Raw genomic sequence first — 25,048 nt, 5'->3', positions numbered from 1 at the left:
TTAGGTCCCATTCAGTTGACACTTTTATCAATAAAGCTGTGCCCTACGTCCCTTCCCCCAAATTAGTGTAAAATGCTAACACCACAACCATGTCTTTCCAGGAGACGTGCAGTACCAGCAAAGAGATCTGCAAGAGATCCAAACAGTTGGTGTTTAAGAAGGTCTATGAGCCCTGCACTCACCACTTCTGGCAGAGTCTTATCCAGCTGGCTGTACGCCGCAGACAGGACAAGACCATTCACCACAAGCACAAAGAGTCTCAGCGTCCCCAACCCACCATGCCAAACACCATTGTCAGTGTACCGAAGCCGGATAAAGGACAGTGTGGCTCAACATAAGACCATGTAGAACGACCATAAAATAAATACAGATATTTTCTATTAATCTTAAAAATGTGTCTGCCTTTATGGATTCACAGAATATTTGTATTTAAGTTATACAGGGCTTTATAGCATCAAACAGATGTTAAAGCTTGTTTACAGTCCGTATATTGACATGCCTGTAGACAATTGTCGTAGCAACATCATGAACATTCTATTGTTGTCCGACATCAAACTTATCGTTGTCGTTCTGAAAAAGTATAAACACAAAATGACAGCCTCTGCATAACATCAGCAGCCCCGTGCTCCAAATAGCATACTTTCTCTATTTTAATAATAGAGATTAAACACATTTAAAAAATATATATATTCAGTAAATGTCAACCAATCAAGCCAGGCAACTAAAAGCAATTTTCTAAACAATATTTTGGTTTGTTGCTAGCTAGTGTCTAAACGTCTAGACTTTAGTTACTTTTTTATTCATTATTACAGGTAAATAAACCCACAACATCATTATTTACAAGCTAATGGCGAGCTTACAGAAAATAGGTTACTGCCACAGTGTGATGAAATAAAAGTAGGTCATTCTATCTGACAATTTTAGAACTCCTGCATCATCTGGTCTCAGGAGGATTTGGTCTGGTTGCTGTGGCAGTCCGGTAACCACGTCAATGGACGTTGCGACAGTCGCAGAGACTTATTTTTTTTCATGTTTACAGATATTCCACCCCCAGAGTATAAACTGGCCTTTAGACATCCTCCCCCAAAAAAGATTTGTCAATTTCTAAAATACAGGGGAATGTGCACTATTTAATGCTAACTCAAAATGGGAACTGGGTGATCAGCAGATGAAGTGAGAGATGGTCATGATGAAATTGCCATTCACAAAGAAACATACAGGAAGAAAATACAGTATGATCAATGTAGTAAAGTGCAGGGAATATTTGTCTGAGGTGTAAAGTGCAGACATTTGTTGATCAGCAAATGATGGGAGGGGTGTTGTCATGATTAACATGCCATTCAGCTCCTCTTGTCATCATAATGTCCAATCTATTGAGAGGGATACAATTTTGCTCCAATGAAAACACACAGGCGAAGGAATTATGTTTCTCTCTATCTAGAATCCACTCCAGGAAGAAGCCCAGGTACCACATGGTATTGTCTGTAAGACAAAAAAAGATTTACAACAGTAAATTGTTGCATTATTGTTTCTCCTCACTGTTAGTAAATCTAGCTGGCTGGATAGCTAATAATTGTTATTTACATCTGTTTGGAATCCTATCACGTGTCATGCTTATAGTTTTTAGATTGTTTATGATTATGACAGTGGATGCATTTCAATATCAACCTTTGTCAATTATATTAAATAGCTAGCTAGTAAAATGATTTACAGTTGTTGATGTTACATATGTTTGCCAACAGGTTACACATGTGAGGCTTGGCACATAGCAAGTTTGCAGGCACCAGACAAACTAGCTAGCCAACTCCAGTCAAGCTAACATTTACTGGTAAACCTAGCTTTAGGTTGCTGGTTGTCATGTTAGTAGCTTGCTGTTCAGTAGAAATTTCTATGAAAAAAAAATATATACGTTTTACAATCAAGATAAAATAGATCTTGGATTTGTAAAAACCTCTTCTCTTTTCAGTCATAGATATGGCTACCGGTAGCTGTTTAGCTAACTTAGCTAGCTAAACTAGCTACCTACCTAAATTAGTAAACATAACAATAATTTGAATGGCAATAGAATATCAAACAATACTCCCTCGTCAAATTTGTGTTGATGAGAGGAATCATTTGAAGCCATTGCGGTCTGGTCAGTTCTTCGTTTTTCACAAAGAATTTTATGTTGTGTCTGCCTCCCTTTCAACAAAGCCTGTATTGGGGGAGGGACGGGTCCAGATCAGGAGGCACTGCACCACAGGAGTTGTAGTCTTTCAGAGACTGGAAAAACAATTGTCACCTTGTATACAGTGCCTTCAGAAAGTATTCATACCCTTGGACTTATTCCACATTTTGTTGTGTTAAAGCCTGAATTCAAAACGGATTAAATTATTATTATTTCCTCACGCATCTAAACACAATGCCCCATAATGACAAAGTGAAAACATGTTTTTAGAAAATTGTGCAAAGTTATTGAAAATTAAATATAGAACTCACATAAGTATTCACACCCCTGAGTCAATACTTTTTTTGGGGGGGCTATCTTATGTATATCACCCCTACCTTGTCACAACACAACTGATTGGCTCAAACACATTAAGAAAGGAAGTCCACAAATTAACTTTTAAGAAGGCACACCTGCTAATTGAAATGTATTCCAGGTGACTACCTCATGAAGCTGGTTGGGAGAATGCCAAGACTGCGCAAAGCTGTCATCAAGGCAAAGGGTGGCTATTTGAAGGATCTCAAATATAATATATATTTTGATTTGTTTAACACTTTTTTTGGTTACTACATGATTCCATATGTGTTATTTCATAGATTTGATGCCTTCACTATTATTCTACAATGAAGAAAATAGTACAAATAAAGGAAAACTCTTGAATGAGTAGGTGTCTAAACTTTTGAGTGGTACTTTATGTATAGAAAATATATACACTACCTTACAAAAGTTTGGGGTCACTTAGAAATGTCCTTGTTTTTGAAAGAAAAGCACCTTTTTTGTCCATTAAAATAACATCAAACTGATCCGAAATACAGTGTAGATATTGTTGATGTAGTAAATTACTATTGTAGCTGGAAACTGCAGAGTTTTAATGGAATATCTGCATAGGCCCATTATCAGCAACCATCACACCTGTGTTCCAATGGCACGTTGTGTAAGATAATCCAAGTTTATCATTTTAAAAGGCTAATTGATCATTAGAAAACCCTTTTGCAATGATGTTAGCACAGCTGAAAACTGTTGTCCTGATTAAAAAAGCAATACAACTGGCCTTCTTTAGACTAGTTGAGTATCTGGAGCATCAGCATTTGTGGGTTTGATTGCAGGGTCAAAATGGCCAGAAACAAAGCCCTTTCTTCTGAAACTCATCAGTCTATTTTTGTTCTGAGAAATTAAGGCTATTCCATGCGAGAAATTACCAAGAAACTGAAGATCTCATACAACGCTGTGTACTACTCCCTTCACAGAACCGCGCAAACTGGCCCTAGCCAGAATAGAAAGAGGAGTGGGAGGCCCCAGTGTACAACTGAGCAAGATTACAAGTACATTAGAGTGTCTAGTTTAAGAAACAGACACCTCACATGTCCTCAACTGGCAGCTTAATTAAATAGTACTTGTAAAAACACTACTCTCAATGTCAACAGTGAAGAGGTGACTCTGGGATGCTGGCCTAGGCAGAGTTCCTCTGTCCAGTGTCTGTGTGCTTTTGCCCATCTTAATCTTTTATTTTTATTGGCCAGTCTGAGATATGGCTTTTTCTTTTATACTCTGCCTAGAAGGCCAGCATCCCGGAGTCAACTCTTCACTGTTGACGTTGAGACTGGTGTTTTGCAGGTACTATTTAATGAAGCTGCCAGTTGAGGACTTGTGAGGCGTCTGTTTCTCAAACTAGACATTGAGTTGGAGGCGTGCTTGGCCACGCAGTCATGGGTGAACAGGGAGTACAGGAGGGGGCTGAGCACACACCCTTGTGAGGCTCCAATGTTGAGGATCAGCAAAGAGGTGTTGTTTCCTACCTTCACCATGTGGGGGTGACCCATCAGGAAGTCCAGGACCCAGTTGCACAGGGCGGGGTTCAGACCCAGGACCTCGAGCTTGATGATGAGCTTGGAGGGTACTACTGTGTTAAATGCAGAGCTATAGTCAATGAACATTGTTCTGACATAGATATGCCTCCTGTCCAGATGGGACAGGGCAGTGTGCAGTGTTGTGGCGATTGTATCGTCTGTGGATCTATTGTGGTGGTAAGCAAATTGAAGTGGGTCATAGGTGGCAGGTAAGGTGGAGGTGATATGATCCTCGACTAGTCTCTCAAAGCACTTCATGATGACAAAGGTGAGTGCTACGGAGTGATAGTCATTTAGTTCAATTACCTTTGCTTTCTTAGATATAGGGACAATGGTGGCCATCTTGAATCATGTAGGGACAACAGTCTTGGATAGGGAGAGATTGAATTTATCTGTAAACACACCAGCCAGCTGGTCTGCACATGCTCTGGGGATGCAGATAGAAATACCATCTGGGCCGGCAGCCTTGCGAGGGTTAACACGCTTAAATGTCTTACTCACGTCGGCCACAGAGAAGGAGAGTCCACAGTCCTTGATAGCGGGCCGTGTCGGTGGCACTGTATTATATCCTCAAAGCGAGCGAAGAAGATGTTCAGCCTGTCTGGAAGCAAGACGTCAGTGTCCTTTTTCCTTTTATAATCCGTGATTGTCTGTAGACCCTGCCAAATACGTCTCGTGTCTGAGCCGTTGAACTGGGACTCAACTTTGTCCCTATACCGATGTTTAGCCTGCTTGATTGCTTTGCGGAGGGAATAACTACACTGTTTGTATTCTTCCATATTCCCAGTCTTCTTGCCTTGGTTAAATGCTGTGGTTTGCGCATTTCAGTTTTGCGCGAATGCTCCCATCTATCCACGGTTTCTGGTTGGGTTAGGTTTTAATAGTCACAGGGGATACAACATCGCCCATGTACTTCCTGATAAACTCATTCACTGTATCAGTATATATTATTTTCTGAAGCTATTCTGAACTAATCCCAGTCCGCGTGATCAAAACACTCTAGAAGCGTGGATTCCGATTGGTCAGACCAGCGTTGAATAGTCCTTACCACAGGTGCTTCCTGTTTGAGTTTCTGCCTATAGTTGGGGAGGAGCAAGATGGAATCGTGGTCCAATTTCCCAAATGGAGGGTGGGGGAGGGCCTCATATGCATTCTGGAAGGTAGTATAACAATGGTTGAGAGTTTTTAGCAGCGTGAGTACAACAATCAATATGTTGATAGAATTTCGGGAGCCTTTTCCTCAAATTTGCATTGTTAAAATCCCCAGCTATAATAAATGCAGCCTCAGGATATGTGGTTTCCAGTTTGCATAAAGTCCAGTGAAGTTCTTTGAAGGCCGTCGTGGTATCGGCTTGAGGGGAGATAGACCACTGTGGCTATTATTGACTAAAATTATCTCGGGAGATAGTAAAGTCGGCATTTGATTGTGAAGATATTCTAGGTCGGATGAACAGAAGGACTTGAGTTCCTGTATGTTATCACAGTTACACCATAAGTCATTAATCATAAAACATACCTCTACCCTTCTGCTTCCCGGAGAGATGTTTGTTCCTGTCGTCGCGATGTACTGAGAATCCAACTGGCTTTACAGAGTCAGACAGTATGTCTCGAGAGAGCCATGTTTCTGTGAAGCAGAGTATGTTACAATCTCTGGTGTCTCTCTGAAAAGCAACACTCACCTTGAGCTTATCAACTTTATTATCCAGAGATTGGATATTAGGTGGGTGATGTGCACGCTTCCTAAATTGGACCAGAAGACCCGAGTATCTCTCCTCCGCCGGTGTTGTTTTGGGTCAGCCTCTGGAATAAGTTAAATTGCTTTGGGGAGAGCATCAAAGGATCCGCTGCAGGGAAGTCGTAATGCCAGCATTAGTTCTGGTGAGTTACAGCCGTTCTAATGTCCAATAGTACTTCCTGGCTGTATGTCATGACACAAAACAATTCCTGAGCTAATAATGTAAAAATAGTACATAAACAAACAAAATACTGCAGAGTTTCCTAAGAGCTAGTCACAATGCTACCATCTCTGTCGGCGCTATCGTTTAGCTCCAGTCAACCCCTCCCATCTATATCTGAACACCATCCATGTTTGATTTCTATTTTCCATATATTTTTCAACTGCGCTGTGATGGTTCACAAAAGTTCTGAACCTTTCTATTCTCAGATTTTACATATTGTAAATAAAAGAAAATGTTTTGCTAAGAGTACTATTATATTCTTGATCGATTGACTATGACTTTTTAAATTACCCAGCAGTGCTATTTGCAGAGTTAGCTCCAGGTAAATGTTTCAATTCTTCAGCCATTCCTGAACCTGTGACGAAAAACAAGCTACATATGGACAGCACCAAAATAAATGATCTAATGACTCTGCCTCCTCGCAGCAAAATCTGCAGAGCTTGGAAGATTGTATCCTCCATATATATAACATTCTATTGGTTGCAAGAAGTTCTGAATCAGCTGTTGTTTTGCGTGTCAATTCATAAACCATGTGCCATGGAATCGGTACATTGAAAATCTCTTCCCAACTGTTTTGCAATTTATATGGCACAACTGTCAATTTTTTGGTCCTTAAATGAAATTGGTATATATTTTTATTCATCACAATTTTCTTTAACCATTTATATTCTTTAATGCAGGGCCGACAGACAAGTTCCTTACTTTTCCCCCTTCTACTTGCCTCTTCCATTTTTGTGGTAATGCTGCAATTTGTTGGTTGAAATTTTGGGTAGAGCAGACATTTCCATATGTCTGTGTTACCTGCATGTATGGCATAACTCCACCAGTCCTATTTATGATATAATTTACAAAAATGATACCTTTAAAAAAAAAGTTTTTAGATATTTTTTAAACAATTAGCATATTTGAGTTTACCCACAATATTTGTTGTAATATTTGTTCTGGCTTTTCAGGTGGATTAAATTGAAATTGCAACCAACTTTCTAAGGCTTGTTTAAAAACAATGATATTTTGGAGATTTCGTTTTCTAATAACCGAAAGTGAGCAGTTATAATCTGAATAAAAGGAAAGAGGCCATTCTTGAACATGGGGTGAGACATTCTTACTAATTTACTAGAGAACTATTTCAGATTTAAGTATAACTTTTGTTTGACTGATGCCTTTAGTGAGATGCTTTAATATTTAATGATTTATGCCCTCCGAATTCATATTCGTTATATGAATAGGCCCTTTTAATTTTGTCTGGCTTGCCATTCCAAATAAAGTTGGATATTTTTTGTTCATATAATTTAAAAAGCAGGTCCCTAGGTGTAGGCAAAACCATACGCAAATAGGTAAACTGTGAAATGACTAAAGAGTTAAACAGGGTGATTTTCCACAAATAGGTGTTTTCCTTTCCATGGTAGCAAGAACGTATCTATTTTTGTTAACTTTCTATAATAATTTATTGGAGTGAGATCATTTCTTTCTTTCGGGATTTGTATACCAGTTATGTCCACATCCCCGCCAGACCATTTTATTGGTAAACTACACAGTAATGTAAAAGTTGAATTTTTTAGTGATCCAATAAGTAATATAGTACATTTTTAATCCAGAGAGGTTAGCAAAAGAATCTAGATCCTCTACGAGGCTGTGGAGGGGTTCTAATTGTGGTTTTAAAAGAAAACATGAATCATCAGCGTACAGCCACAGATTTCTAATCTCTTAATATTATTGTTGGATCTAATTTTAACAGCTAACATTTTGATGCCAATAATAAATAATATGCCTGTCACGACTTCCGCCGAAGTCAGTTCCTCTCCTTGTTCGGGCGGTGCTCGGCAGTCGGTGTCGCCGGTTTTCTAGCCATCACCTATCCACTTTTAATTTTCCATTTGTTTTGTCTTGTCTTCTCACACCTGGTCTTTATTTCCCTCATTACATGTTGTGTATTTAAACCTCTGTTCCCCCCATGTCTTTGTCCGGAATTGTTTATTGTAAGTGCATGTGCACATTTTCTCTGGTGTGCAACGGGTTTTGTACCCATTTGTTTATTGTTCTGGTTTCCGGTGGTTTTATGTATAAAACTGCTCTGTTGATTACCCAGTTTTGCTCTCCTGCGACTGACTTCCCTGCCGCCAGTTACGCAGCCCCTTACAATGCCGATAGTGGACAACTTGTTTTATATTTTTTGCAGTATTTCTTAAGTGACTTGTTGCAAACAGGATGCATGTTTTGGAATATTTTTATTCGGTACGGACTTCCTTTTTCACTCTGTCATTTAGGTTAGTATTGTGGAGTAATTACAATGTTGTTCATCTATCCTCAGTTCTCATATCATTAACATGACCATGCGATCAGTGCGATCAGTATAAAATAGCCACAAGCATGACTAGATTTTTTTTCTTGCAACTCCCCTTCCAATACACGGAAAGTTGTCATAGGGTGCATTGTTTGTGGACACTTATTTGTGAAACATCTCACTGACCTAGAAATCCCTCGGACATCAAAACCAACCCATGGTCCCCCAGGGTGAAATCCCCCTTTTAACCGTCTCTAAACCATGAGCTACAGCTCAGAGGATTGCGGGTTCAATCCCAGTGCGAGGCCCTCGTTTGTATTTTTTCTGTTTTAACCCTGTCCCAAACCTTAACCCTTTAACCTCAAACCTTAACCCTTTAACCAGTCGGAACGAATGCCTTAACTTAACTGTTGAGTTTTGACCTTTATGGACAAACGCCAATACTGAAGTGAGACCGTGAGATTTTGCTGGTTTAGAGAGAACCGGCATTCTGCTGGGATGTGCATGTGTCACACCCTGACCATAGTTTACTTTGTATATTTCTATGTTTTGGTTGGTCAGGGTGTGAGCTGAGTGGGCATTCTATGTTTCATGTCTAGTTTGTCTATTTCTATGTCTGGCCTGATATGGTTCTCAATCAGAGGCAGGTGTTAGTCATTGTCTCTGATTGGGAACCATATTTAGGTAGCCTGGGTTTCACTGTGTGTTTGTGGGTGATTGTTCCTGTCTCTGTGTTTTCACCAGATAGGGCTGTTTTGGTTTTCGTTACGTTTCCACGTTTGTTGTTTTTGTAGTTTTTTGTATTGATTCGTGTTTTACGTTTGTTGATTAAACATGGATCGCAATCTACACGCCGCATTTTGGTCCGACTCTCCTTCACCAAGAGAGAACCGTTAAAGCATGCGTCTACGCACTCCATTCACTAATTAATGTCCTTGGGAAGGCAGAGTGGTTATAATGAGTGAGACAGTGTTTCACCTTCATCTCTGTAGTATACCCAGAGCCCTGGGTCTCGTATGAGAGAAAGGTAGACTTAACGGAGAGATGTGGGCTGAGCAGAGCCTGTCTGTTTAAATATGCTGTTTGATGTTTTGAGAGTACAGTATATTATCATTACCACAGTGAGCTGATTCAAGAAGGTTCAATAGCGGCTAGACGAGGAGGGGGAACTTGTTCAGTATCGCTCTCCATTATATGGATGTGTACTGGTATTTTTTGAAGCTATTGCTCTGGATGGTACAGTTTCTCTATGGGTCACATTAAATGTTATTATATTGTTATTGTTATTATATTGTTATTATTGCAAAAATCGCTGAAGTTGAGGACTTTTATCTCCCTCACCAACTTCAAACATCTGCTATCTGAGCAGCTAACCGATCGCTGCAGCTGTACATAGTCTATCGGTAAATAGCCCACCCAATTTACCTACCTCATCCCCATACTGTTTGTTTATTTACTTTTCTGCTCTTTTGCACACCAGTATCTCTACCTGTACATGACCATCTGATCATTTATCACTCCAGTGTTAATCTGCAAAACTGTAATTATTTGCCTACCTCCTCATTCCTTTTGCACACAATGTATATAGACTCTCTTTTTTTTCTACTGTGTTATTGACTTGTTAATTGTTTACTCCATGTGTAACTCTTTGTTGTCTGTTCACACTGCTTTGCTTTATCTTGGCCAGGTCGCAGTTGTAAATGAGAACTTGTTCTCAACTAGCCTACCTGGTTAAATAAAGGTGAAATAAAAATTTAAAAAATAATAAAATTATTGGAGTAGTCAACATGATCTGCCCATCCAGTGTAGGAATAGAGGAATAGAATGAGATTCTCTTTATTTCTATTCCATCTTCGGTATTGTGTACTACTGCAATGTTCTTTGTGTCCCAGTCACAGTAGTAAACAAGCCCTCATAACAGCCTCCCAGTCACTAACCACATTTCCTCCACAGTTTTTATGCTAGTAAATTCCTGGCATATAAGATACAAAAAAACAAGAAGTGTAATGGAAACAGGAAGTGTCGGTACAAGTTCATAAATGTTGACAGACAATTTGTTCGTTCAACATGATCTTTTTGTGTAGGTAAAATGAATAATGCAACGAAATGCACATAGAAGCACAATAATTTCAAGGTAAATTTGCAGTCATATTACTTTGTGTGCGAATTGAAAAAGAATGCACAGTTTAGGCTACAGGTTGGTGAAAGTGCACGGTGATGAGCTCAATGCTCCTTTCCAATAAATATCAAGGGTCTTAATTTGTATGCTAGTGACATGATGATTGATGCTTAGCTGCCATTAACAAACAATTATCCATCCCGTGTCCACTTTATCAGTGAACTGTTGTCTAGAGAGCATGTGCGAAAACCAGTTTGGGCAAGTTTGTCATTTATCGCAAAAGTTTGTGTGACAAAACGAGTGGACAATGCAATTCAATGGAAACACAGGCATAAGCGACATAAGGGGTCGCCGACGACAGTTTTTTGGAAGTCAGTCGAGGTCTCAATTTATTGATGAGAGTTAGAATAATATAATATACAGGGTGCAACTTTGAAATTCGGTTGTGCATCAGCAGTTTAAAAAAAAATCTCATACCAGTCACTGACAGTGACTCAATTAGCCATTATAACTGCAAAAACAAATCTCCACTCCCTCCATGGTAAAATGGGTAGAATTGCAGGAAATCTGCTGTAAAACTGCAAAAAATGTCTGCCCCATGACAAAATTTGTAGAACTGCAGGAAATTAACTTTAAAACAAATGTTTCTCTCCGCCATAGGGGGGTTTACCCGCGATTTGGTTTGGGATATTATCAAATGTTTTACCTGTAATTTGGTTTGGAGTATTATCAACAATAAAATACTTTGAAAGCAGTATACTGCACCATACAAACACCAATCCCCTCAATTTCATCCATTTACTTATTAGGATTATGGTAACATTTTACTTTTTACAGCATAATACAGTCAATTCTATGGTATTGTAATGTGTGTCATTACACAGTGCTTGTATTGAGTGTATTTAGATTACAATACCTGTACTGCAATATGAAATACAGTAACTTTCTTGCTAGTGAGCCGCCTGGAAATTACTGTGAAATTCACGGAAACTCATTTTGAACCTTTATTTAACTAGGCAAGTCAGTGAAGAACTAATTCTTATTTACAATGACGGCCTACCCTGACCAATCCTGGACGACGCTGGGCCAATTGTGCGCCGCCCTATGGGACTCCCAATCACGGTCGAAGGTGATACAGCCTGAATACGAACCAGGGACTGTAGTGATGCCTCTTGCACTGAGATGCAGTGCCTTAGACCACAGTGTGTGTATGTGAAACTATAGGAAGGGTCATGATTAAACTTGCTGACTGTGGCTCTGAAGAACCATAATGGCTCCCTGGCCTTGTTATAAAGGAAAGAAGGAAAAACTACATGAACTCTAACATAATTGAAATATCTCTCTGAGGTCTCCATCTGCTTCCCTCGTTCTCAGCTGATTTTTACTGTTTCTTTCTCCGTCATCTCGCTTTCTCTCTCCACCTCAATACCTCGCTCTCCCTCTCCTCCCTTTAGCAACAGGTATAATGAGGACCATCAAATACAGTGTGTGTAATGCTCAGCGCAATAAACCATGAAATAAAAACCCATTATTGTCTCCTCTTTCCACACAGGGCATATAAAACCATAGAAGATGAGGACCTGAGGTTCCCACTAGTCTACGGCGAAGGGAAAAAGGTTGTTTGTGTGTGTGTAACGTGCGTGAATGCGAGAGAGTGTGTGTGTCTGTGTTTAAATATGAATGTGAACAGAATTTATAACAGAGTTTATTACATAGGAAAAAAGTATGTATATCTTTTTAATAGTTTAATAGTATCTAGTTTAATAGTATACTAACTGGTGTCTTTAAATCTCTTCCTCAGGCCAGAGTAATGGCCACCATAGGCGTGACCAGAGGTCTTGGTGACCATGATCTTAAAGTCCATGATTCCAACATCTACATCAAGCCTTTCCTGTCCTGCTGTCCAGAGGTAAATCCAATTATGATGCACTGTGTGTAGCATCCTGGCACCATTCTACACACACACACACACACACACACACACACACACTATCTTGTACAGTGCCTTGCAAAAGTATTCATCCCCCTTGGCGTTTTTACTATTTTGTTGCATTACAACCTGTAATTTAAATGGATTTTTATTTGGATTTCATGTAATGGACATACACAAAATAGTCCAAATTGGTGAAGTGAAATGAAAAAAATTACTTGTTTCAAAAACTTCTAAAAAATAAAAGCCTGGAAAGTGGTGCGAGCATATGTATTCACCCCCTTTGCTATGAAGCCCCTAAATAAGATCTGGTGCAACCAATTACCTTCAGAAGTCACATTTTTAGTTAAATAAAGTCCACCTGTGTGCAATATGTGTCACATGATCTGTCACATGATTTTAGTATATATATATACACCTGTTATGAAAGGCCCCAGAGTCTGCAACACCTCTAAGCAAGGAGCACCACAAAGCAAGCGGCACCATGAAGATCAAGGAGATTTCCAAACAGGTCAGAGACAAAGTTGTGGAGAAGTACAGATCAGGGTTGGGTTATAAAAGAAATATCCGAAACTTTGAACATCCCAAAGAGCACCATTAAATCCATTATTAAAAAATGGAAAGAATATGGCACCACAACAAACCTGCCAAGAGAGGGCCGCCCACCAAAACTCACAGACCAGGCAAGGAGGGCATTAATCAGAGAGGCAACAAAGAGACCAAAGATAACCCTGAAGGAGGTGTGGAGCTTTGCAGCGGAGATTGGAGTATCTGTCTATAGGACCACTTTAAGCCGTACACTCCACAGAGCTGGGCTTTAAGAAAGTGTCCAGAAAAGCCATTGCTTAAAGAAAAAAATAAGCAAACACGTTTGATGTTCTCCAAAAGGCATGTGTGAGACTCCCCAAACACATGGAAGAAGGTATCTGGTCAGATCATCAAGGAAAACCCTATGTCTGGCACAAACCCAACACCTCCCATCACCCCGAGAATACCATCCCCACAGTAAAGCATGGTGATGGCAGCATCATGCTGTGGGGATGTTTTTCATCGGCAGGGGATGGTAAACTGGTTAGAATTGAAGGAATGATGGATGGCGCTAAATACAGGGAAATTCTTGAGGGAACCCTGTTTCAGTCTTCCAGAGATTTGAGACTGGGAGAGAGGTTCACCTTCCACCAGGACAATGATCCTAAGCATCCTGCTAAAGCAACACTTGAGTGGTTTAAAGGAAACATTTAAATGTCTTGGAATGGCCTAGTCAAAGCCCAGACCTCAATACAATTGAGAATCTGTGGTATGACTTAAAGATTGCTGTACACCAGCGGAACCCATCCAACTTGAAGGAGCTGGAGCAGTTTTGCCTTGTAGAATGGGCAAAAATCCCAGTGGCTAGATGTGCCAAGCTTATAGAGACATACCCCAAGAGACTTGGAGCTGTAATTGCTGCAAGAGGTGGCTCTACAAAGTATTGACTTTGGCGGGGGTGAATAGTTATGCATGCTCAAGTTAGATTTTTTTTGGTCTTATTTCTTGTTTGAGTGAAACAATCTTCAAAGTGAAATGAATGTTGTGTAAATCAAATGATACAATCCCCCCAAAAATCTATTTTAATTCCAGGTTGTAAGGCAACGAAATAGGAAAAATGCCATGGGGGGTGAATACTTTTGCAAGCCACTGTATCCAGCTCACGCCTTGTGCACACATTATAGCTCTTTTTATGATCCAAGTAGCTAGGTGTATATTACCCTCGACCGAGTGAAAGTGTTGTTTTTTCAGTGGATTGGCTAACTGGGTTTGTGACAGCGCGTAAAGATAAAAGTTATCAGACTCGTAAATAGTTCAAGGAAGGAAAGGGCGATGCGTAATATTTTGGGCCTTGCTTGGTTCCTGGAGTACTTTTGTCCACCTGACCCTGGTAGTTTCACAGCTCTTCATCTCACTCATAGTCCATCCATTGAGTCTGTCTCATTCAGTCTGATTCACTTCCGGCGCCGACAGAGATGGCCGCCTCGCTTCGCGTTCCTAGGAAACTATGCAGTTTTTTGTTTTTTTACGTTTTATTTCTTACACTAGTACCCCAGGTCATCTTAGGTTTCATTACATACAGCCGAGAAGAACTACTGAATATAAGATCAGCGTCAACTCACCATCAGTACGACCAAGAATATGTTTTTCGCGATGCGGATCCTGTGTTCTGCCTTACAACCAGTGTAACGGAGTGGATTACATGCAGCGACCCAAAAACGACTCAGAAAAAGAGGGAAACGAAGCGGTCTTCTGGTCAGACTCCGGAGACGGGCACATCGTGCACCACTCCCTAGCATTCTTCTTGCCAATGTCCAGTCTCTTGACAACAAGGTTGATGAAATCCGAGCAAGGGTAGCATTCCAGAGGGACATCAGAGACTGTAACGTTCTCTGCTTCACGGAAACATGGCTAACTGGAGAGACGCAATCCGAGCGGTGCAGCCAGCGGGTTTCTCCACGCATCGCGCCCAGACAGAAACGAACATCTTTCTGGTAAGAAGAGGGGCGGGGGCGTATGCCTTATGGCCAACGTGACATGGTGTGATGAAAGAAACATACAGGAACTCAAATCCTTCTGTTCACCTGATTTAGAATTCCTCACAATCAAATGTAGACCGCATTATCTACCAAGAGAATTCTCTTCGATTATAATCACAGCCGTATATATCCCCCCAGCAGACACATCGATGGCTCTGAACGAACTTTATTTAACTCTCTGCAAACTGGAAACGATTTATCCGGAGGCTGCATTCATTGTAGCTGGGGATTTTAACAAGGCTAATCTGAAAACAAGACTCCCTAAATTTTATCAGCATATCGATTGCGCAACCAGGGGTGGAAAGACCCTGGATCATTGTTACTCTAACTTCCGCGACGCATATAAGGCACTGCCCCGCCCCCTTTCGGAAAAGCTGACCACGACTCCATTTTGTTGATCCCTGCCTACAGACAGAAACTAAAACAAGAAGCTCCCACGCTGAGGTCTGTCCAACGCTGGTCCGACCAAGCTGACTCCACACTCCAAGACTGCTTCCATCACGTGGACTGGGAGATGTTTCGTATTGCGTCAGACAACAACATTGACGAATACGCTGATTCGGTGTGCGAGTTCATTAGAACGTGCGTTGAAGATGTCGTTCCCATAGCAACGATTAAAACATTCCCTAACCAGAAACCGTGGATTGATGGCAGCATTTGTGTGGAACTGAAGGCGCGAACCACTGCTTTTAATCAGAGCAAGGTGTCTGGTAACATGACTGAATACAAACAGTGCAGCTATTCCCTCCGCAAGGCTATCAAACAAGCTAAGCGCCAGTACAGAGACAAAGTAGAATCTCAATTCAACGGCTCAGACACAAGAGGCATGTGGCAGGGTCTACAGTCAATCACGGACTACAGGAAGAAACCCAGCCCAGTCACGGACCAGGATGTCTTGCTGATTGTGGACTTCAGGAAACAGCAGAGGGAACACCCCCCATCCACATCGATGGAACAGTAGTGGAGAGGGTAGCAAGTTTTAAGTTCCTCGGCATACACATCACAGACAAACTGAATTGGTCCACTCACACAGACAGCATCGTGAGGAAGGCGCAGCAGCGCCTCTTCAACCTCAGGAGGCTGAAGAAATTCGGCTTGTCACCAAAAGCACTCACAAACTTCTACAGATGCACAATCGAGAGCATCCTGGCGGGCTGTATCACCGCCTGGTATGACAACTGCACCGCCCTCAACCGTAAGGCTCTCCAGCGGGTAGTGAGGTCTGCACAACGCATCACCGGGGCAAACTACCTGCCCTCCAGGACACCTACACCACCCGATGCTACAGGAAGGCCATAAAGATCATCAAGGACATCAACCACCCGAGCCACTGCCTGTTCACCCCGCTGTCATCCAGAAGGCGAGGTCAGTACAGGTGCATCAAAGCTGGGACCGAGAGACTGAAAAACAGCTTCTATCTCAAGGCCATCAGACTGTTAAACAGCCACCACTAACATTGAGTGGCTACTGCCAACACACTGTCAATGACACTGACTCTACTCCAGCCACTTTAATCATGGGAATTGATGGGAAATGATGTAAATATATCACTAGCCACTTTAAACAATGCTACCTTATATAATGTTACTTACCCTACATTATTCATCTCATATGCATACGTAGATACTGTACTCTATATCATCGACTGCATCCTTATGTAATACATGTATCACTAGCCACTTTAACTACGCCACTTGGTTTACATACTCATCTCATATGTATATACTGTACTCAATATCATCTACTGTATCTTGCCTATGCTGCTCTGTACCATCACTCATTCATATATCCTTATGTACATATTCTTTATCCCCTTACACTGTGTATAAGACAGTAGTTTTTTTGGAATTGTTAGTTAGATTACTTGTTCGTTATTACTGCATTGTCGGAACTAGAAGCACAAGCATTTCGCTACACTCGCATTAACATCTGCTAACCATGTGTATGTGACAAATACAATTTGATTTGATTATTTGCAGCTCTTTATTCATTACACAGGCAGTTCAGCCAGGGTCTCTCTACCTCTCTCATATTATGGTGCCATTATTATAGTGTTATCGTCTTTAGATCAAAGGCAGAGAGAATAGCTACAGTAGCCTGCTCCCACACAGTTGTATGGTATGATGATAGAAGAGTTGGCTAAAGCACATACACTACGGGTTCAGGGTGTACAGTACCACAGTTCCTCTGTCATGGTCAAACCAAGGTTGTCTGATATCAGACTCAGAGATCCTATTTGATTATATATGTAATTGGTGTTCTCTCCTGAATAAGACCCGGTTGTTTGTTACAGGTGAAGGTGTACAATAGGGTTCCCTAACTGGTGGGCAGGCCGCGGGTGGTTTTATCTGGCACCGCCAAGTTTTCCCATTTTTATTGTTGGACATAAGACTTTCAAAAACACCAGGAAATTAGCTCCAGATGATTTAATTTGGGAAATTTGTTCCCAAGTATTCCCAAGCATAATAGAGATACACGTGATCATATACAAATGTAAGCAAGGTTTGAAATGATTATGTTTTCTAAATGTTCGGGCTTCTTGCAGTCAATTTGCAGTCGGGCCACGGCTGAATCTAGTTGATGATCCCTGGTGTACAACCTGACTCAGTACGAGCATGGTGCTAACTCAGTCTGCTATTGCTGTTATTGTGCACAACCTGACCCATTTTTGTTGTTATTCTTTCTAGGTGACGGTGTACAACCTAAACCAATACGAGCACGGTGCTGACGACGTCCTGGTGATGGGAACAGATGGCCTTTGGGACGTCCTCTCCAACAAGGAAGTCAACGAATCAGTCTCCACCTTCTTGGCCAACTGTGACCCCGACGACTTATACAGGTAGGTGTGTGTCTGTGTGCAAGTGGACCTGCGTGCGTGTAAAAGGACATTTTTCAATAGTTTTCCATGACATCCTTCGCACATTGTATTATGCAATTTTGTAAATTGAGTAAACATCCAACATCTTACAAAGTAAATACAACTATTGACAGTGGACCATTTTTGCCAACACACCCCTCCACTTCATGTCTGTGACCAGGTACACGATGGCTGCTCAGGATCTGGTGATGAGAGCGCGGGGAGTACTGAAGGACCGAGGCTGGCGGATCACTAATGAACGACTGGGATCTGGAGACGACATCTCCTGTTACATCATCCCTCTGATGTACGGAAACCGCCAACCCTAGAACCACCTACAGGCCATGAATGGAGCAGACTCCCATCTCTATGGCAGGATCCCTCCTCAACCAGCAGTACTGTACCCCTCTCTTTTTGACTCTCTCTCTCTCTCTCTCTCTGTGTCACCCGCCTCTCAGTGCTGTACTATAAGTGATAATCCTTCAAGATGTTACAATGTTCCCTTCTTCCCTAAACAGGTATGAGCTTCAGATTGTGGTATGTGACCTGAGATCCCAGTCATGTGATGCTGACCTATGCAGCTTTGTTTCCTGCTTTGCCACAGTGTGGCTTCAGAGGAGTCACTTCCTGAAGTACAGTGTTTCTTTCAGACCTACCAAGGTTGAGTACAGAAAGTGGTTTTTACTAAAAGTATGTCGTTTTGTAGTATGTAGTTTTCTAAAACATCTCACTCGTCTCAACTGGAAAGGGAGGCTGAACTTAGTGAAGATCACATTTTTTGACTTGATGTAGCCTACGCAATGAAGATAGATTCTGTATCCCTCACCATAATCTGACTGAGCAAGGTGCAATAGTTTACTATGGTACTGTTTGTGTATGACTTGATCTTGTTTTTTCTCATTGGTGTAAAAATGGCCATAGTCATTCAAAAAACAATAAGTTAAGAGTTCTATCTTATAATGTATTCATAGACCAAGACCCACGTTCTGTTACAAATCTTATGATGTAGCCGTATATTTATTTCTGTTAGATCATTATTTTAGGCTGATAATGTTCAAGATGTTTATTTGCATGTAATGCTGCTTGCTTTGGGAAATTGATGGAGATATAGTGGTTCAGACTGAACCCAGAGACAAGAGATGTCTTTGCTGACGGATGTTTTTGGGTTTCATATACTCAATGGAATATTAAGTATGTTGGCCTACACCATTGCCACTTCAGCTTGTGCCATTCCATGCGTATTTTACTTTTCAATATTGTAAGAGGATTTATTTATACTGATTGATGTATTGTCACACTTGATCCTTCAATTCAGTGCCAGTAATCCACTTATGTCATACTGCACCATTGTTTTATTATTTTCATAAATACCATTGATAAAACATATGAATTGATGTAAACATATTCTATAATTTCCTACATGTTACATTGTATATTTTGGTGACATTGTCAGCTTTGATGTATTGTTGATGGTGGCTGAAGTTCTGGATGAAGTTTTCACAGATGACGTGCTCGAAGATGGTTTCCTAACATGAGATACTAAGTTCTGGCTCTTGACTCTGCTATCTACCCATCAGACAATGTGCTACATTTAGGGCTATTTCCAATCAGATCTGCCTTAACCCACGATAACTGACAACTGCATAGCAGTTTGTGTTTTTATTTGGATTATTTTTGAGGTGTAACATCGTTGGAGCTGTCAAATCAGCAAGTGATAGGCATTATACCTATCGCAGACATTGCCATTGGATGCACAAGTCGCATTAGTATAAATCCCATGCAGCCTTGTTGTTTCAAGCTCAAACATTGGAATGTGTGCTGTAATCTACACCCCAATTAGGCTGAAATCAATCCGTATTCATTTTGTTTAATGAGTTTCAATTTGAGTGTCACTTTCTATATAGCCTACACTTTCTCATTCTGAACTTCTAATGCGGGTGGGTTGTATAGACAGGTGTGGTTTTGTGACATGATGAGAAGAGCTGCTCCAACGCAGTTACACCGCTGACATCACCTAAACAAAAGCAAGGAAATTGCTATGCAGTTGTCGGTAATGGCAGGTTTACGCTGAAACGGATTGAATAGGCCTGAAAGGTCTTGCACAGCCAAAATCATGTTTATGAAATTTGATGATATTTGGATGAAACCAGATCAAAGTAGGATGACCAAAGTATGAAAAATGACTATTGCTTCTACATTGATGAAGGTTTGATCATATAGTTACTGGTCCATTCCCCCATTTGGATTCAGGAGGCGGATTATTAAGGGCTTTTTGTGACATTACAAAATCCTCTCATTTTAATACACCAATTTAAATAGGTATCGCCTTGTAACAAATATCGCAGAGGGGAGTGGTTTAGGTAGCTAGTCTAGTGGTGCTACAATTTGACTGCAGCATGTCTGCAAATACAATGAGGTTTCCCCTATTCATCTAAGGCAAATATACTTTGGTTTGTAGCTAGGAACTGGTTGGCTCGGTCTTCAGCCAGCATGGAACAAAAGCGGAGGAATGGTTCCCCAAAACCCAAGTAATTACACATGTCAAACGGGAGATTCATCTAAACTTCTTGACTATCGTTAATAGTCATGTTATATGGACATTGCCTGACTCCCCGGACAGTAAAAAAAAAAGAGATACACTCATCTAGTCCCGGGTCAGACCACCCTTTGCCTCCAGAACAGTTTGAATTCCTTGGGGCATAGATTCCACAAGGTGTCGGAAATGTTCCGCATGGATGTTGGTCCATGCTGACACGACAGCACCACGCAGTTGCAGCAGATTGGACGTCGGAACGTGTGGTACGTTCATGCTGTGAACAGGTTTGGTCAGTGACAATGTTCAGATACGCTGTGGGGGTTCAATCGTGGCTCAATTGGTATCAAGGAACCTAATATGTGCCAGGAAAACATTCCACACACCAGTACACCACCAGCCTGTACCGGTTAACACCAGGCAGGATAGGTCCATAGACCCATTCTGCTTACGCCAACTCCTGACTCAACAGGAACTGGGATTCCTCGGACCAGAGGATGTTTTTTCACTCCTCAATTGTCCTGTGTTGGTGATCGTGTGCCCACGGGAGCCGCCGCTTCTTGTTTTTAGCTGATAGGAGTGGAACATGGTGTAGTCATCTTCTGTAATAGCCTATCCTTGACGAGGATTGACGAGTTGTGCTTTCCGAGATGCCGTTCTGCACGCTACTGTTGGACTTGCGCTGTTATTTGTCTGTTTGTGGCCATCATGATAGCTTGTACGATTCTTGCCATTCTCCTTTGACCTCTCTCATCAACAAGCTGTTTTTGCCCACAGGAATGCTGCTGACTGGATATTTTTTGTTTGCTGCAGCATTCTCGGTAAACCCTAGACACTCGTTTGTGAAAAGCTCAGTAGGGCGTTTCTGTGATACTGGATCCGGTGCGCCTGGTACAGATGATCATACCATGCTCAAAGTTGCATAGGTCACTTGTTTTGCTCATTCTAATGTTCAATTGAACAGAAACTGAATGGCTCAATGCCTGTCTGCCTACTTTATATAGCAAGCCATGTGACTCAGTGTATGTAGGAGCATTTTTTGTGAAACCATGTGCCATTGCTTTGTGTATCAGCAAATTTACTTGAGATAATCTTGCCGCAACACTGCGTCCATGTTGCTTGACATACAGTTGAAGTCAGAAGTTTACATACACTTAGGTTGGAGTCATTAAAACTTGTTTTTCAACCACTCCACAAATTTCTTGTTAACAAACTATAGTTTTGGCAAGTCGATTAGGACATCTTTGTGCATGAGAAGTCATTTTTCCAACAATTGTTTACAGACAGATTATTTAACTTATTATTCACTGTATCACAATTCCAGTGGGTCAGATGTTTACATACACTAAGTTGACTGTGCCTTTAACCAGCTTGGAAAATTCCAGAAAATTATGTCATGGCTTTAGAAGCTTCTGATAGGCTAATTGACATAATTTGAGTCAATTGGAGGTGTACTTGTGGATGTATTTCAAGATCTACCTTCAAACTCAGTGCCTCTTTGCTTGACATCATGGGAAAATCAAAAGAAATCAGCAAAGACCGGCGAACATTTTTTTAAAGACCTCCACAAGTCTGGTTCATCCTTGGGAGCGATTTCCAAACGCCTGAAGGTACCACGTTCATCTGTACAAACAATAGTACGCAAGTATAAACACCATGGGACCATGCAGCCGTCATACCGCTCAGGAAGGAGACGCGTTCTGTCTCCTAGAGATGAACATACTTTGTTCCGAAAAGTGCAAATCAATCCCAGAACAACAGCAAAGGACCCTGTGAAGATGCTGGAGGAAACAGGTACAAAAGTATCTACATCCACAGTAAAAACGAGTCCTATATTGATTGACACAACCTGAAAGGCCACTCAGCAAGGAAGAAGCCACTGCTCCAAAACCGCCATAAAAAAAACAGACTACGGTTTGCAACTACACATGGGGACAAAGATCGTACTTTTTGGAGAAATGTCCTCTGGTCTGATTAAACAAAAATAAAACTGTTGAGCATCGTCATGTTTGGAGGAAAATGGAGGCTTGCAAGCCAAAAGAACACCATCCCAACTGTGAAGCACAGGGGTGGCAGCATCATGTTGCGAGGGTGCTTTGCTGCATGAAGGACTGGTGCACTTTACAAAATAGATGGCATCAATAAATGGCAACATCTCCAAACATCAGTCAGGAAGTTAAAGCTTGGTTGCAAATGGGTCTTTCAAATGGACAATGATCCCAAGCATACTTGGAAGGCTACCTAAAGCGTTTGACCCAGGTTAAACAATTTAAAGGCAATGCTACCAAATACTAATTGAGTGTTTGTAAACTTCTGAACCACTGGGAATGTGATGAAATAAATAAAAGCTGAGATAAATCCTTCTCTCTACTGTTATTCTGACATTTCACACGCTTAAAATAAAGTGGTGATCCTAACTAACCTAAGACAGGGAATTTTTACCAGGATTAAATGTCAGGAATTGTGAAAAATTGAGTTTAATGTAATTGGCTAAGGTGTATGTAAACTTCCGACTTCAACTGTAGGCTTTTCTCAAGAACTGTCAGTAAAGGTGAGCTCCCCACCCACTCAGCCTATTAGCTCCCTGCCCACTCAGTGTGTCTTTTCAGGCTTCCTGGCTGTTTGACATGAGAGAAAAATGACTTACTCAGACATTGAGCATTGTTATTGTGGAAAAAATATATATACACTGCTCAAAAAAATAAAGGGAACACTTAAACAACACAATGTAACTCCAAGTCAATCACACTTCTGTGAAATCAAACTGTCCACTTAGGAAGCAAAACATTGACAATACATTTCAAATGCTGTTGTGCAAATGGAATAGACAACAGGTGGAAATTACAGGCAATTAGCAAGACACCCCCAATAAAGGAGTGGTTCTGCAGGTGGGAACCACAGATCACTTCTCAGTTCCTATGCTTCCTGGCTGATGTTTTGGTCACTTTTGAATGCTGGCGGTGCTTTCACTCTAGTAGTAGCATGAGACGGAGTCTACAACCCACACAAGTGGCTCAGGTAGTGCAGCTCATCCAGGATGGCAAATCAATGCGAGCTGTGGCAAGAAGGTTTGCTGTGTCTGTCAGCGTAGTGTCCAGAGCATGGAGGCACTACCAGGAGACAGGCCAGTACATCAGGAGACGGAGGAGGCCGTAGGAGGGCAACAACCCAGCAGCAGGACCGCTACCTCCGCCTTTGTTCAAGGAGGAGCACTGCCAGAGCCCTGCAAAATGACCTCCAGCAGGTCACAAATGTGCATGTGTCTGCTCAAACGGTCAGAAACAGACTCCATGAGGGTGGTATGAGGGCCCGATGTCCACAGGTGGGGGTTGTGCTTACAGCCCAACACCGTGCAGGACGTTTGGCATTTGCCAGAGAACACCAAGATTGGCAAATTCACCACTGGCGCCCTGTGCTCTTCACAGATGAAAGCAGGTTCACACTGAGCACGTGACAGACGTGACAGAGTCTGGAGATGCCATGGAGAACGTTCTGCTGCCTGCAACATCCTCCAGCATGACCGTTTTGGCGGTGGGTCAGTCATGATGTTGGGTGGCATTTCCTTGGGGGGGCCGCACAGCCCTCCATGTGCTCTCCAGAGGTAGCCTGACTGCCATTAGGTACCGAGATGAGAACCTCAGACCCCTTGTGAGACCATATGCTGGTGCGGTTGGCCCTTGGTTCCTCCTAATGCAAGACCATGCTAGACCTCATGTGGCTGGAGTGTGTCAGCAGTTCCTGCAAGAGGAAGGCATTGATGCAATGGACTGGCCCGCCCGTTCCCCAGACCTGAATCAAATTGAGCACATCTGGGACATCATGTCTCGCTCCATCCACCAACGCCACGTAGCACCACAGACTGTCCAGGAGTTGGCGGATGCTTTAGTCCAGGTCTGGGAGGAGATCCCTCAGGAGACCATGCGCCACCTCATCAGGAGCATGCCCAGGCGTTGTAGGGAGGTCATACAGGCACGTGGAGGCCACACACACTACTGAGCCTCATTTTTACTTGTTTTAAGGACACTACAGGCTGATCCAACTTTGATGTAGTGTGGTTTTCCACTTTAATTTAGTGTGACTCCAAATCCAGACCTCCATGGGTTGATAAATTTGATTTCCATTGATCATTTTTGTGTGATTTTCTTGTCAGCACATTCAACTATGTAAAGAAAAAGTATTTCATAAGAATATTTCATTCATTTAGATCTAGGATGTGTTATTTTAGTGTTCCCTTTATTTTTTTGAGCAGTGTATATAGTTGGGCAAAAAAGTATTTAGTCAGCCACCAATTGTGCAAATTCTCCCACTTAAAAAGATGAGAGGCCTGTAATTTTCATCATAGGTACACTTCATCTATGACAGACAAAATGAGAAAAAAATCCAGAAAATCACATGGTAGGATTTTTTATACATTCATTTGCAAATTATGGTGCAAAATAAGTATTTGGACAATAACAAAAGTTTCTCAATACTTTGTTATATACCCTTTGTTGGCAGTGACAGAGGTCAAACATTTTCTGTAAGTCTTCATAAGGTTTTCACACACTGTTGCTGGTATTTTGGCCCATTCCTCCATGCAGATCTCCTCTAGAGCAGTGATGTTTTGGGGCTGTTGCTGGGCAACACGGACTTTCAACTCCCTCCAAAGATTTTCTATGGGGTTGAGATCTGGAGCCTGGCTAGGCCACTCCAGGACCTTGAAATGCTTCTTATGAAGCCACTCCTTCGTTGCCCGGGCGGTGTGTTTGGG

The 25,048-nt window shown here is 41.6% G+C and overlaps 1 protein-coding gene across 2 annotated transcripts in view; it reads left to right on the top strand.

Moving 5' to 3' along the window:
• The window catches only part of LOC112216762 (protein phosphatase 1H-like), a 50,754-nt gene extending 29,266 nt beyond the window's left edge, over positions 1-21,488 (top strand). Inside the window, exons 7-11 of one of the 2 annotated variants that reach the window (XR_006079203.1) lie at positions 11,964-12,027; positions 12,213-12,320; positions 17,596-17,747; positions 17,947-18,160; positions 18,284-21,488. Coding sequence is in view for 1 of the 2 variants with exons in the window: in XM_024376822.2 (XP_024232590.1) it covers positions 11,964-12,027; positions 12,213-12,320; positions 17,596-17,747; positions 17,947-18,094 (472 nt within the window). In the remaining variant the exon portion in view is untranslated. Of the gene's footprint in view, positions 1-11,963; positions 12,028-12,212; positions 12,321-17,595; positions 17,748-17,946 lie in introns of both variants that reach the window. The other variant, XM_024376822.2, reaches the window with a different exon arrangement.
• Positions 21,489-25,048: the final 3,560 nt, after the last annotated feature.

The sequence above is a fragment of the Oncorhynchus tshawytscha genome, linkage group LG17 (genome assembly GCF_018296145.1).
Source record: "Oncorhynchus tshawytscha isolate Ot180627B linkage group LG17, Otsh_v2.0, whole genome shotgun sequence".
NCBI lineage: Eukaryota > Metazoa > Chordata > Actinopteri > Salmoniformes > Salmonidae > Oncorhynchus > Oncorhynchus tshawytscha.
This window is presented reverse-complemented; position numbering and strand designations above follow the sequence as displayed.